This window comes from Stegostoma tigrinum, chromosome 30 (genome assembly GCF_030684315.1).
Source record: "Stegostoma tigrinum isolate sSteTig4 chromosome 30, sSteTig4.hap1, whole genome shotgun sequence".
NCBI lineage: Eukaryota > Metazoa > Chordata > Chondrichthyes > Orectolobiformes > Stegostomatidae > Stegostoma > Stegostoma tigrinum.
Genome location: NC_081383.1, coordinates 5,189,798 through 5,204,294, shown reverse-complemented (window position 1 = coordinate 5,204,294; position 14,497 = coordinate 5,189,798). Strand labels below are relative to the sequence as shown.

The 14,497-nt window shown below is 46.1% G+C and overlaps 1 protein-coding gene across 2 annotated transcripts; it reads left to right on the top strand.

Moving 5' to 3' along the window:
- The first annotated feature begins 4,026 nt into the window (after positions 1–4,026).
- Positions 4,027–14,279, top strand: mrpl34 (mitochondrial ribosomal protein L34). Of its 2 annotated transcripts, none has more exons than XM_048559686.2 (2): positions 4,027–4,117; positions 13,844–14,279. In XM_048559686.2, the coding sequence occupies exons 1-2, from the start codon at positions 4,083–4,085 to the stop codon at positions 14,163–14,165; spliced, it is 357 nt and encodes a 118-aa protein (XP_048415643.1). In that variant the 5' UTR covers positions 4,027–4,082; the 3' UTR covers positions 14,166–14,279. The 2 variants fall into 2 exon arrangements, 1 of the variants encoding a protein (XP_048415643.1); XR_009442824.1 differs by lacking the exon at positions 4,027–4,117 and adding an exon at positions 4,169–5,198 and having other exon boundaries at positions 13,844–13,960.
- The last annotated feature ends 218 nt before the right edge of the window (positions 14,280–14,497 follow it).

The following is a 14,497-nucleotide window of genomic DNA, read 5'->3' as shown; positions in this document are numbered from 1 at the left end:
GTTGCTAGCTAGGCCAGCATTTATTACCAGAGGGCAATTAAGAGGCATCCATGTTGCTTGGGTCTGGAGTCCCATGTAGGCCAGACCAGGTAAGAATGGCAGAATCTTTCCTCAAAGAGTATTAGTGAACCAGATGGATTTTTACAACAATCAATAAAGGTTCCATGGGCATTAGACTCTTAATTCCAGATTTTTATTGAATTCAAGTTTCATCATCTGCAACAGTGGGATTTCAACCTGGGATTCCAGAACATTACCTGAGTATCATGGTTTAGATTAATAGACTAGTGATAGTACTACATGGCCATTGTCACATAGGTCCAGACTTGGCCTTGTAAATAGCAACATTCGCACCGCACAAGCCTCAGAAAATAGTCATTTCAAGTAAAGGGAGAATCTGACAAACTCATCTGCCATTGTCAAATCCCCCACCATCACCATCCTGGGGGTCATCTGTAACCAGAAAGAAAAGTGCAGGTCAGGCAGCATCCATGGACAGAAAGCAATCTGACATTGTGAGTCCAGATGACACTTTATTAGACGTTACGTGAAGTTTGGAGGGGGCAGCATTTATGTAATAGACGACCATAAATCCATTGCTGATTGTCAGAAAAACCCATCTGGTTCACTAATGTCCTTTAGGGAAGGAAACTGCCATCCTTACCTGGTCTAGCCAGGTGACCAGACCCACAGCAATGTGGTTGACTCTTAACTGCCCTCTGGGCAATAAATGCTGCCTGGCCAGCGACGCCCTCATCCCATGAGGGCAGAGGATAGAGAATGTAACAAATAAAGCTTAAAAAAGGGAAGTAATGGGAATGAGTTCACAATCTGAAGGTGTTGAACTCAATATTGAGCCCAGAAGGCTGTAAACTGCCGAGTTTGAAGATGAGATCTTGTTCCTCCAGTTTGTGCTGTGATTCACAGCAGCATGCTGAGGACGGACACAGGGGCATATGGGCAGAGTGCGTTGTTAAAATGACCGGCTATGCAAAGGTTGAGGTCATGACTGAGCACAGATGCAGCTTGACCCGCCGTGATTTCCAGCATTTTTTGTTTTCAGCTCAGATTCCGGTATCAGCAGTAATTTTCTCCAACAGAAGTTGCCTGTCCACATAAATACTGTGGCTACAAGAGTAGATGAGAGGCTGGTGATTCTGCAGCGAGCAACACTCTCTCACCCTCTAAAGCTCTTCCAGCATCTAAAATACACAAGTCAGGAGAGTGATGGAATACTCTCTCCTTACCTGGATGAGTGGAACTCCAACAACACTTAAAAAAAAGCCTAATAGCAGCCAAGACAAATGAATTCACTGTCCCTACTGCAGACGCATAGTAGCCATATTGTGCCATTTACAAGATGCACGGCAGAAACTTGCCAAAGCTCCTTAGACATCACTTTCCAGACCTGAAATCTCTACCACCTAGAAAAACAAAGGCAGCAGATACATAGGAACAAATCCATCTTTATGTCCCCTTCCAAGCCACAAAACATTCTGATCTGGAACTATATCACGGGTCTGTCACTGTCACTAGGTCGGAATCATTCAGGCCTCTCTTTAATGCTTTGTGCGTAGATCAAGATGAAACAAACAGACTGTAATTGTTCAAGAAGGCAGCATACCGCCATCTTCACAAGTGGAGAAACATATGGGCAATGGTTGCTGGCTTTATCTGCAACACCCAAATCCTGAGAATGAATAAGTCAAAATAAACTCAAGTCTTTCTTCAGATTATCTTTTCCCATCCCTCACAGGAGTAGCCCTCAGATCGTCTATGACAGTGGAACAAGATTGATATTTGGAATAACTGATTCTACATAATGTCTAACGTTTAATGTCCTGCAAATGGTGCCGAAACTGCATATTGTATTCTAAATGTGACTCAACTATGGTCGTGTGCAATTTGACAGTCACCTCTTCACTCTTACTATTTTCAAAACTGTGTCTTTAGGTGAAATGAAAAAAGAAAGAAAAAAAATTGTGAAGATGTTGTTGAACAAGCCCTTGAAATGTGTAGGAGTGACATTCAACCTAATTGGGGAGCTGACAACTGGTGTACTTGGACTGAGGGCCATTGTATATCATCAAAATGAATAGAAAGTTACCTCTGGCAAGTACGTATAATAGGCCCCATTCAATAGTGACAGATTACTGTCATTTTCAAAGTTTAACATTAGCCACTGTAACAGTAACTTATAAATTGTAATAGTAACACTTGCAAATTCACCATCATCATCATGCGATCTTATACTATTGAAGAATTAAGGTATCTCATCTGTCCGATGTAAGTAAGTCATACATAGAAAAAAAGTAACAGGTGACGAGGTACTAATCTCATAAGATGCAGGTGGCATCACCATGCACGAAAAGTAAAGCTCAAGTGGTTTGCTTTTGTTTTGAGGCAATGTTTTACCTGCTTCTCCTGAGTTAATTCTGAAACTCATGGGTACCAGTGGGGATTAGAATGCATTGTTGACACAGAAAATAACGTGATTTAATTTGATTGGTAATTTAATTTAATTTGAGCAATGATAAGGAAGGCAAATGGAATGTTGGGCTTTATTTCAAAGGGAGTAGAGTATATAAATAAGGAAGTCTTGCTGAAAGGACACACGGCACTAGTTAGACCACACCTAGAGTACTGTGACCAATTTTGGTTCCCTTATCTAAGGAAAGATATATCTGATAATGGTGGTAGTGCAGAGTCATCAGGTTGATCCCGGATATGGAGGGATTCTCTTATGCGGACAGTTGCTCTTGTAGTCATTGTACTCACATACAAGATTATTTGGAGGCTTGACAGGTTAGATGCGAAGACGTTGGTTCTCCTCACAGGAGAGCCAAGGACTAGACAACATAATCTCAAAATAAGAAGTTGCCCATTAAAAACCAAGATGAGAAGGATTCTTCCTCTCAAATGATAATGAATCTGTGGAATTTTTCCAATGCCAGGTCCCTGTAGACTTTGAGTCGGTGAGTACATTCGTGGCTGAGATAGACTGGTTTTTTAATCAGTAAGTGAATCAAGAGTTATAGGGAAAGGTAGGAAATGAAATTGAAGACTGGTGTATTAGCTCGGTTGGATAGATGACTGGTCTACAAAACAGAGTAATGCCAACTGTGAGAGTTCAATTTGTGCTACCAGCAGAGGTTACCCTGAAGGATTCTCCTTCTCAACATCTTCTCGCCTGAGGTATGGTGACCCTCAGATTAAACCATCACCAGTTTCCCCTGTCTAGTAAGGGAGTACCACAAGTCTTCGCCCTCACTCCCTACAGCCTAGTTAAACTATAGTGACTTATCTGCAACTCAAAAATTGATTATCTGTTCATTATTGCATTGCTGTTTAAGGAAGTTTGCTGTACACAAATCTGTTATATATGACAATTCCTTCTAATCCATTTATTGGATGTTAAGTATTTTGGTATGCTGTAACCTCAACAAAGATGCCATATAAATGCAAATATTTTCTTGTGTACTTTAAAACTATAGCAAGCTTTGTCACCTGTCCTGGCTCCTTATGTTCCTCAATTTGGTTTTTATAATACTCCTGCCAACAATATAATACTCCTGCCAAGAACATTGCAACATTTTGCAATGATGAAAGTGCGACATTAAAATGAACCAGCACAGACATGATAGGCTCAACGGCCTCCTCCCCTGCTGGAACAGTCATGAAGTTACCAGTTTGGTTTTGAGCAAAAAAACACTATGAGTACTGTGGATGCTGGAAATCTGAAAAAAAACAAAAATAGCTGGAAAAGCTCAGCAGGTCTGGCACAGCAGACCTGTGGACAGAAAGTAGAGTTAATTTTTCAGGCCCAGTGACCCTTCCCCAGATGTTACCAGACCTGCTGAGTTTCTCCAACTATTTCTTGTTTTTGTGTATGGGCCACCAAGTGTGGGTACCACTGAACTACAACCCCCAGAATGCATGGCGTCCACGCCTGCGCAGCAACGTGACTCGCAAAGTTACTTTCTATTGGGTAACGTGCTGGAACGCAGTGACCAATGAACCGTCGGAGTGTTGGTGAGTGGTACTGTAGGCCTCAAACCGGAGCCTGAGCGTCGAGTGCGGGGATGAGCTTCGTGAGGGCGGTGGTTCGGGGCTGCAGGTACCCGCGGGATGAGCGGGGAGAGGGAGGGTGAGCAAGGTCAAAGGGGGAGGGGGGAGGAATAGAACAGAAATTGATTATTATGCGTGTTACGTGAAAACTTTAAAAACTTGGCCTACCTTGGCGCCTACATCAGTGACAGAGGTCATACATGATAATAAAAGGAAATAAGATTAAAATAAAGGTCATCACAGTTCAGCTCCTGGGCCCGGGGAAAACCAGTTAAGGAATAATAGAATACCATGAAGATGTAGGCAGGATGAGACTGCAGTGCCAGGCCGCTGGGGTACTGGGCCACAAATCTCCGCTGAAGAAGACCACCAGGCCGGGCCGAGACCTCCACCCTGGGCCGAGACTGCCAGGCCGGGCCGAGACCTCCACCCTGGGCCGAGACTGCCAGGCCGGGCCGAGACCTCCACCCTGGGCCGAGACTGCCAGGCCGGGCCGAGACCTCCACCCTGGGCCGAGACTGCCAGGCCGGGCCGAGACCTCCACCCTGGGCCGAGACTGCCAGGCCGGGCCGAGACCTCCACCCTGGGCCGAGACTGCCAGGCCGGGCCGAGACCTCCACCCTGGGCCGAGACCGCCCAGCCGAGCTGAGACCGTCGCCCTGGGCTGAGACCGCCAGGCCGGGTTGAGACCTCCGCCCTGGGTCGAGACCTCCACCCTGGGCCGAGACCACCAGGCCAGGTTGAGAACACCGCCCTGGGCCGAGACCACCAGGCCAGGTTGAGAACACCGCCCTGGGCCGAGACCGCCAGGCCGGGTTGAGACCGTCGCCCTGGGCCGAGACCGCCAGGCCAGGTTGAGACCGTCGCCCTGGGCCGAGACCGACGGGCCGGGCCGCGACCGTCGCCCTGGGCCGAGACCGACGGGCCGGGCCGCGACCGTCGCCCTGGGCCGAGACCGACGGGCCGGGCCGAGACCGTCGCCCTGGGCCGAGACCGACGGGCCGGGCCGAGACTGCTGCTCCAGGATGAGACCACCAGGCCGGGCCGAGATCGTTGCTCTAGGCCTGGACTGCCACTTCTCTTTCAGGCCCCTGGGCCTAAGTGCCGACCTGGAGCCTCAGCCTGAGCTTGTGAGTCTGGGCCGGCGGAGTCAACTCAGGACCTGCTTCTCACTCGCCAGAAGGCCCCAGGCTGGATGGAGTTGTTCCCAGCTTGTCCTGTCATTGCTATCGTTGCTGTCCAAGATAGGAAAGAAAAAAAGCAAAAGGGAAAAAAAAGAAAGTCAACGGGAACAGATCAGCCCCACCCTAGTCTGCCACCATCCAGTGGGGTGGGTGGGGCAGGGGTGAGGGTGTTGCCTGTAGCCTCCCTTCTCCTTGGAGATTTTGCCACAAAGCTTGGCCACGTCCCTCTTTTATACTGTCTCTGGGGTATTTTGACAGATGGCATAGGCAGCAAATGGCCACAGCCTTTCAACTGCTGGAGCCTCCTCACCCTAATTCCCCCGCACTGACCGATAGGAAGTGCTGCCGTGCCATCTCTTACCACCCCTGGTGGACAGAAGGTAGAGTTGCAGGTGGCGGGAGACATTGAGTGCTGTTGGATATGATGCCACACATAGTCAAAGAGCCACCCTGGACTCTCTACCTGAATTGAGATGCTGTGGGTGATAGAGAGATTGGTAGAAAATGGCAATCGTTCTGGGAGGAAGATGTTTGATGCCCACGTAAGAGATGATCAGGATTGTCTTTGTGCTTCAAAGTGGTAATCGGTTATCATGAAATGGTTGTAGAACAGAAGGCAGCCACTTGGCCTGACACATCGACTAGAACAATCATTTACCCCACCCACCACTTCTCCTTGTAGTGTTTCTGTTCGGATAAGTACCCAATTATCTTTTGAAACCACAATTGAAGCTGCTTTCACCACTCTTTGAGATCGCAATACCACCTTCTAATCATTCACTTTGTAAAAGATGGTTTATCCTCATGTCACCATGACTTCGTAAGCAAATATTTTGATCTAGGACCCTTTTGCCAATGGATACATTTTCTCCACATCTCCTTTGTACAGACCCGTAATCTTTTTGTACCTGTATCTAATTTGCTAATTCTTCCTGAAGGAGGCTAGACAGAGTTTCCCAAACATAATGCCTCTCAGCAGCCTGTCAAAACTTCCTACAGTGTGGAAGCAGGCCATTTGGCTTGAATCCACACCAAACTACCGAAGATCATCCTGCTCAGATCCCCCACTCTATCCCGTTAACCCATTATTTCCTATGGTTAATCCATCTAATCTGCACATTTTTGGACTTGAATGGAAGAATCTGCAGAATTCTGAGACTCAGAAAATCGCTGTACAGTTACAGCAAATGATTGGGAAGGCAAATGGTGTGTTGTTGGCAGTTGTTGTTCATTGCAAGGAGTATGGATTATGAAAGTAAGAAAAGTTTTGCTGCAATTGTACATGGCATCGGGGAGGCTACATCTAAAGTGTTGTATATAGTTTTGGATTGTTTATTTAAGAATGAAAGATGGATGCTAAAAAGCATGTTTCCCTGTGTGGAATGGCCTGGAACTGAAAGACGATTTTAAAACTAAGAGACCTCCAGTTCAAGAGGTCCTTGAACCTCTCTTCCTAGAGAGCGATGGTGCTGGGGTCATTGAATTTTTTGATGTTCATTGAATAGTGGATCACGCTTGAGGGGCTAAATGGCATATTCCAGATCCTAATTTGTATGTTCGTAAGTTATTTAGACAACTGAATTCCCTCATTCCTGGAACTATGACATGAATCTTTTGAAAGCCTTTCTATCCCCCCTCAGGTGTGATGCCTAAAACTGGAAGCAGCACTCTAGTTGCAGCTGAATCAGTGTTTATTAAAGGTTCATCATAATTTCCTTTTTTCATTCTCTGCCTCTCTTTGAAAATCCCAAGATCCCAAATGCTTGACTAACCACTTTATACTATTTTTAAACCACAAAGTTGGGTTGAACAGCACCTGATGGCGTACTGACTGCTTTCTGAACCAATTTTGCCACATCCATTGAGCACAGAATCATGCAGAGGTCACCATTTCTGTGTTGGGATCTGACAGGAACAGAACCTTGTGTCCCAACTGGCTTATGGGTTTTTCCTAGAGGTCCCTGGAAGGGCTGATAATAAATAGTATTCTAAGCTAAATGGTTCAAATGTCTTTGAACAAAAATTATGTCCTGCATTTTCCTTATTTTTAATGCTGCGATGATGAACACATTTGGTAAACTGTGTTGATAAACAGCTATCCAGAAATTAAATTGAGGGTTAATAAGATAGAGAGAAATAACAGATGTCATTCTGTTCCCATCTAAGAATCTTTCATTTCTCCCCCTGTTTTGTAACCATGCTGTTATAAATTTCACATTTACAAAGGAAACTTTCTAGGTGAACTTATCGTGCTGTAATTCTGGGCCAAAGGAGGTATGGAAAACATGTTTCTGTTAACGGAAGTCAAAAACCAGAAAGCATTGTTTTTAGAAGTAATGGTGACGTGAGGATTAAGCGTATTTTTTTGAAACACAATGAATGTTTAGAAGGTAATAAAATGTGAGGCTGGATGAACACAGCAGGCCAAGCAGCATCTCAGGAGCACAAAAGCTGACGTTTCAGGCCTAGACCCTTCATCAGAGAGGGGGATGGGGTGAGGGTTCTGGAATAAACAGGGAGAGAGGGGGAGGCGGACCGAAGATGGAGAGAAAAGAAGATAGGTGGAGAGAGTATAGGTGGGGAGGTAGGGAGGGGATAGGTCGGTCCAGGGAAGACGGACAGGTCATGGAGGTGGGATGAGGTTAGTAGGTAGATGGGGGTGCAGCTTGGGGTGGGAGGAAGGGATGGGTGAGAGGAAGGACAGGTTAGGGAGGCAGAGACAAGTTGGATTGGTTTTGGGATGCAGTGGGTGGAGGGGAAGAGCTGGGCTGGTTGTGTGGTGCAGTGGGGGGAGGGGACGAACTGGGCTGGTTCTAAACCAGCCCAGTTCATCCCCTCCCCCCACTGCACCACACAACCAGCCAGCCCAGTTCGTCTCCTCCCCCCACTGCACCACACAACCAGCCCAGCTCTTCCCCTCCACCCACTGCATCCCAAAACCAATCCAACTTGTCTCTGCCTCCCTAACCTGTCCTTCCTCTCACCCATCCCTTCCTCGCACCCCCATCTCCTACCTACTAACCTGATCCCACCTCCTTGACCTGTCCGTCTTCCCTGGACCGACCTATCCCCTCCCTACCTCCCCACCTATACTCTCTCCACCTATCTTCTTTTCTCTCCATCTTCAGTCCGCCTCCCCCTCTCTCCCTATTTATTCCAGAACCCTCACCCCATCCCCCTCTCTGATGAAGGGTCTAGGCCTGAAACGTCAGCTTTTGTGCTCCTGAGATGCTGCTTGGCCTGCTGTGTTCATCCAGCCTCACATTTTATTATCTTGGATTCTCCAGCATCTGCAGTTCCCATTATCTCTGAATGTTTAGAAGGTGATATGCACTGCCTCAGTGACTGGTGAAGTCAGCTTCAATTATGACTTTTGAAAGAAAATTGGGTAATTATCTGTAAAGAAACAATACTGGGAAGAGAGGTAAGGGGTATCAAGCTGAGTTGCTCATGCAGACAAATCATATAGCCTTCTGTACAATAATCATTTTATGATAACTGTTTGATCCTCCCAAGCATGAAAACATTCCTTAACCACTTACTACATCGTTAACAACTGGCCTAGAGCATGTTCCTCCCCATAACAATCACCGTTTTCCACTAACCTGTACCAATTGGGGTGTATAATTCATAAAGGAAGTTTCCATTATACATAAATGCTAAGGCAAAACCTGCTAAAACCTGGCACTATAACAAAGTGGGAAGCTGGATGAACACAGCAGGCCAAGCAGCATCTCAGGATCATAAAAGCTGACATTTCGGGCCTAGACCCTTCGTCGGAGAGGGTTCTGAAATAAATAGGGAGAGAGGGGGAGGCGGACCGAAGATGGATAGAGGAGAAGATAGGTGGGGAGGAGAGTGTAGGTGAGGAGGGGATAGGTCAGTGCGGGGAGGATGGACAGGTCAAGGAGGCGGGATGAGGTTGGTAGGTGGGAAATGGAGGTGCGGCTTGAGGTGGGGGGGGAATAGGTGAGAGGAAGAACAGGTTAGGGAGGCGGGGATGAGCTGGGCTGGTTTTGTGATGCAGTGGGGGTAGGGGACAAGCTGGGCTGGTTTTGGGATGCAGTGGGGGATGGGGAGATTTCTATTATCTCTGAAAACCTGGCACTAAACAGTTTTTAATATATGTGAAGTTGGTGGGATGTTCTGGAGTAATGCTTCATGTACCTTTGGGGTAGACGACAGGGACTGGTGATGAAATATGGGTGGGTAGAACTTTTACAGAAAACTCCAGAAATGAAATGGAAAGAAATACAGCAGGAGTTAGAAATTTGAAAAACAAAGTGCTGAAAATACTCAACGACTCAAACAGCATCTGTGGAGAGAAAAACAAACCTTTTTTGAAAAGTCCTGAAATGTTAACTGTATTTTGTATTCTGTCGACCCTGCCAGCAATTAAATTAAGAGTCAGCAAAAGATGGATTATACCTGTTTTGCTGTCCTCTTGGTCTCTTTCTAAGTGAGATTGCTATATGGGCTCTAAATCAAAAAATAAATTAGACTGCTGACTGTATCCAAATGGTTTTGAGTCTTTCCAGCTGGCAGGAGAGAGTGAGAGACAGTCTTGTTCCATTATTCTGGAGTTGAACTCGGCAAGTAGCCAAAGCTAGGTTTTATATTGCCCACGCATCAATGAATGCGCCAAACTATGCAAGTTTTCAGTTAGAAAGCCTTTTAGAAGTCAAAGTGCCATTATTCAAGAGAAGAAGGATAGACAAAAGAGCAGGGCTGCTGGGGAATGAAATTGCTTTTTTTTGCAGAAAGCTTATAATGTGGAATTTTGCAGTATTTGCAGGACAGGAATATTTGATTTATTTATTGTAGCATTTATTTTGTTAGAAAATACACTGAAAAGTGTTGCTTCTCACTGGCACCATCTTAAAACACAGAAAAATAAACCAAAACATAGAATGTACAGGCAGAAAAATAAAGAAAAAATGTTCAACTTTACAGTCCTACTTGTTAAGGGCTTTGCCTTGGGCCTGGTGGCTTGGCATGTGCTTTGCCACTGGACCTTGCCAATGCAGATGCTGCCAGGTACGGCACCAGCCCAAACTTGACTCTGCCAGTGCCACCGGTGCCGTGCTTCTGATTCGGGCCCACCTTACTGATGCTGCAGGGTCTTGTAGTGAGCCCAAACATGCCTCTGCAGCTACCTCCTTTGCCTCCACCACAACAGACTTGAGTTGGCTCTGGACTGCCTCATTGATGCAGAAGTAGTCGTAACCCAAATTCTCACGAGACCACACTGGGCCCACTTGTCAACCGACACAAGGCTGGGCCAACTTGCCAGTGCTGTTGCCAGAACCGAGCTCTTCAACAAGAGGCATTAGAAACAAAAGAGAAGTGAAAAAACAAGCAAAGAGAGAAGAAACGAAAAGTGGCTGGAGCAGATGATTCTTGGGCTCAGAAGCCCCTCTGCTGCCATCTTAGTGAAATAGGCCATTTGGCCCAACTGTTTGATGCTCCACAAGCTTTCTCCCACCATCCCATATGTCACCCATAGTGTAATCCAACAGCAGGGTGGGCATCACTAGATGGACTACAGCAGTTCAGCAAGGTGCTACCATCACTTGCTCAGGGGCAGTTAGGAGTGGACAATAGGTGATGACTTGGCCAGGACCTGACAAAGAGTTTTGCCCCAAAACATTGACTTTCTTGCTCCTTAGATGCTGTCTGACCTGCTGTGCTTTCCTAGCTCCACATTTATTGACTCGATTATCTTCTCCTTCAGGTACCAGTCCAGCTTCTTAAATGCATATATGTTTTTGCCTTCATTTACTTGCCTATTCTTTTTTGGGTAAAAAGCTTTTTTCCTGAATTTCCTGTTGAAATAATTGGTGCTTATATTATTTTTATGGCTGTAAGTTCTGGTCTCCTCTTATTAGCGGAAACGTCCTGCTCTTCTGACATGATTTGGTTCTTTTGCTGACTATTTTAAGTCCATGTCCTTTGGTTATCCCCAAACCTGTGTCTGTGGAAACAGTTTCTTTGTTTATGCTTACCAACCCCTGACCATTCACTATGTCTCATACTGAAGCTAATCAGTAGCACTGGCCTGCTACCACAGTGGAACAGCAAGATTTGTAATCAGCTCTACCACTTGTTATCTCTTAAGCAAAATTTGTAAGACTGTTATGCATTTTAATGGTCCCTCTATGCCCTTAATGCAAGAGAGTTAAAAATAGTCTGACAATGTACTTGAACAAAACGTGGGCCTCTATTAAAACTGGATAGTTTTATTCATACTAAAAATCTTACATATGCGCTCATTTAGTACCAGTTTATAGCATTATAAATGCCTTTGGCAGATCCATAATGGATACTGTCTGTTAACATAATACAGCACCGCTTCTAGAGGGAGATTCTAATTTTAAAATGACATGCAATAGGAAAGATGTTGTTAAATTTGAAAGGATTCAGAAAAGATTTACAAGGATGTTGCCAGGATTGGAGGGTTTGAGCTATAGGGAGAAGTTGAATAGATGTTTATAAAATCATGGATGGTTAGGTTGAATAGCCAAAGCGTTTTCCCAGATGGAGGAGTCCAAAACTAGAGGGTATAGGTTTAAGATGAGAGAGGAAAGACATAAAAGGGACCCAATGTGCGGTTTGCTCATGCAGAGGGTGGTGTGTGTATGGAGTGAGCTGCCAGAAGACGTGGTGGAGGCAGGTACAATTAAGACATTTAAAAGGCATCTGGATGGGTATGTGAGTGGAACGGTTTAGAGGGATATGAGCCAAATGCTGACAAATGGGCCTAGATTGATTTACGTCATCTAATTGTTATAGACAAGTTGGACTGAAGGGTCTGTTTCCATGCTGTATGTTTCCATGACTGTTAAGTTTACATAGCTTCCTTTATAAACATTGAATTTGAAATAGCATTTATCACAGCGTGATGTGGAGAAAATTGTACGATTCACAGATAGAGAGTGATGTAGATCTCTGTTAACTCTATCTCTTTTCTGTAACTTAAGTTCTCCTAATTTATTTCCTGACCAGCTGTTTATCAGTTTCTTTTCTTTTCCTTTCTTCGCTACATCGATGATATCATTGGTGCTGTTTCCCTCTCTCATCTGGAATTGGAAAACTTCATCAATTTTGCCTCCAATTTCCACCCTGCGCTCACTTTTACCTGGTCTATCTCTGACTCCCCCCTTTTCTTCCTCGACCTTTTTTTTCCATTTCTGGGGATAGACCGACCACTAATATCCATTACAAACCCACTGATGCCCACAGCTACTTGGACTATACATTCTCACACCCAAATTCCTGTAAAGACTCCATCCCATTCTCTCAGTTCTTCCATCTCTGTCGCCTTTGTTCAGATGAGGCCAGCTTTGACAAGGGAGCCTCCAAAGTGTCCACCTTCTTCCTCAACCAAGGATTCCCCATCTCTGTTGTCGGCAGGGCCCTCAACCAAGTCCGACCCATCTCCCACACTGCCACCCTCACCCCTTCTCTTCCCTCCTGCAACAGTGATAGGGTTCCCCTTACCCTCACCTACCATCCCACCAGCATCCACATCCAGAAGTTCATCAGACGCCATTTCCGCCACTTTCAATGAGATGCCACCACCAGACACACATTCCCCTTCCTTCCCTTGTCTGCCTTCCGCAGGGACCGTTCCCTCCTGGACGCCCTGGTCCCTACTTGCTCACCCTCAACCCCTCCCCACAGCCCTAAGGCACCTTCCCCTGTAACCAGCAAAAGTGTGATACCTGCCCATTTACCTCCTCCCTCCCCAGAATCCAAGGGCCCAAACATACCTTTCAGGTGAAGCAACACTTCACCATCTCTTCCAAGGATCTAGTCTACTGCATTCGCTGCGCACAATGTGGTCTCCTCTACATTGGGGAAATGAAGCATAGATTTGGCGACCGGTTCGCAGAATGTCTCCGTTATGCTCGCAAAAAAGAACTACCTCTTGCCTGCCACTTCAATGCACCACCTTGCTCCTTGGCCAACATCTCTGTCTCTAGCTTTCTACATTGTTCCAGTGAAGCCCCACACAAGCTGGAGGAACAACACCTCATTTTCCGCTTGGGGACTCTACAGCCCTCCGGACTCAGTATTGAGTTCAATAATTTTAGGGCCTAAACGCTCCCATGTCCCAGCCCCCCACCCCACACACCAGGCCTTGTTACCACACAGCCTGCCACTACGCACCCCATGTTGTCGGTCACTAACAGTCCCATTATCAACTCCTCACCCTCCCAGCCTGATCATTAGCAACTCCTTCGTCTGTCCAATTGTCTCTCTCTCTTTGGGCTCTATCCTATTGTTTACTCCCTGCCCCACACACCTCCATATTTTCTGCATGTAAACTGACGTTTTCCCAGCCACAATCAGTTCTGTGGAAGGGTCACCCGACCCAAAATGTTAACTCTGTTTTCTCCCCCACAGATGCTGACGGACCTGCTGGGTTTTCCAGCAACTTTTTTTTTGTTTATCAGCAACCTTTGCCAAATTAGTTAATTAGCATGGCATTAAAAGAATGATAAGGAAAGACTTAGGGCATATGTTTTGTTCAGAATAAATCTGAAATGTACTCATGTAAACTCTGTCGTCTTTGTTGCTTCCTGTAGGTGGGGGCCAGTGCAGTTTTTGGCCCCTGTTGTACCATCAAGCTCCAGTCTGTGCAAGTTCTTTAGCTCCCTCCTGTCACGGCCCAGTGGCCTCCTGACCCTGAGCCCATCAGCAAGGCAGCCGGAAGCTGGCGGCCTGAGCTCCCGGCTTTTCCCTTGGAGCCAGGGGCAGGTCCGGACGAAGAAACGTGGCACTGAGTACCAGCCAAAGACCATCAAGAGGATACGTACTCATGGCTGGAAGAAGCGTATTAGCACCCGGGGTGGCATTGAGGTGATACTGCGAAGGATGCTCAAGGGACGGAAGTCATTGACTTATTGAGCTTCACATAATCTTTGGAGGCATGAACTGACTGGGAATGGGCAAGCCATGAGACCATACCACACCCTGAATACCACTGTATATACTGTATTAAACTCTTTGGGTCTTACAGAATGTCTGTTCTTGTTTGATGCATTATCAGTTCAGAATAGGGGGAATGCTGCTGGCTGATTTGCACATTAATAGTTACGTGCGTCATAAGCTGGCGGATACTCATCCAGAAACATTTGGGTGACCACACAATTTGCCTTGATTCCCCTGGGATGAAAAGAAAGAGATAATCATCTGTAGCTCCTATTAGGAACACAAAATGCCCAATAGCTGAATAGTCC

Excerpts from the sequence above, each read along its gene's own strand:
- mrpl34 (XM_048559686.2), top strand. The coding sequence starts at position 4,083 with ATGAGCTTCGTGAGGGCGGTGGTTCGGGGCTGCAG. Across the intron at positions 4,118-13,843 it reads GCGGTGGTTCGGGGCTGCAG|GTGGGGGCCAGTGCAGTTTT; the intron begins GTACCCGCGGGA and ends TGCTTCCTGTAG.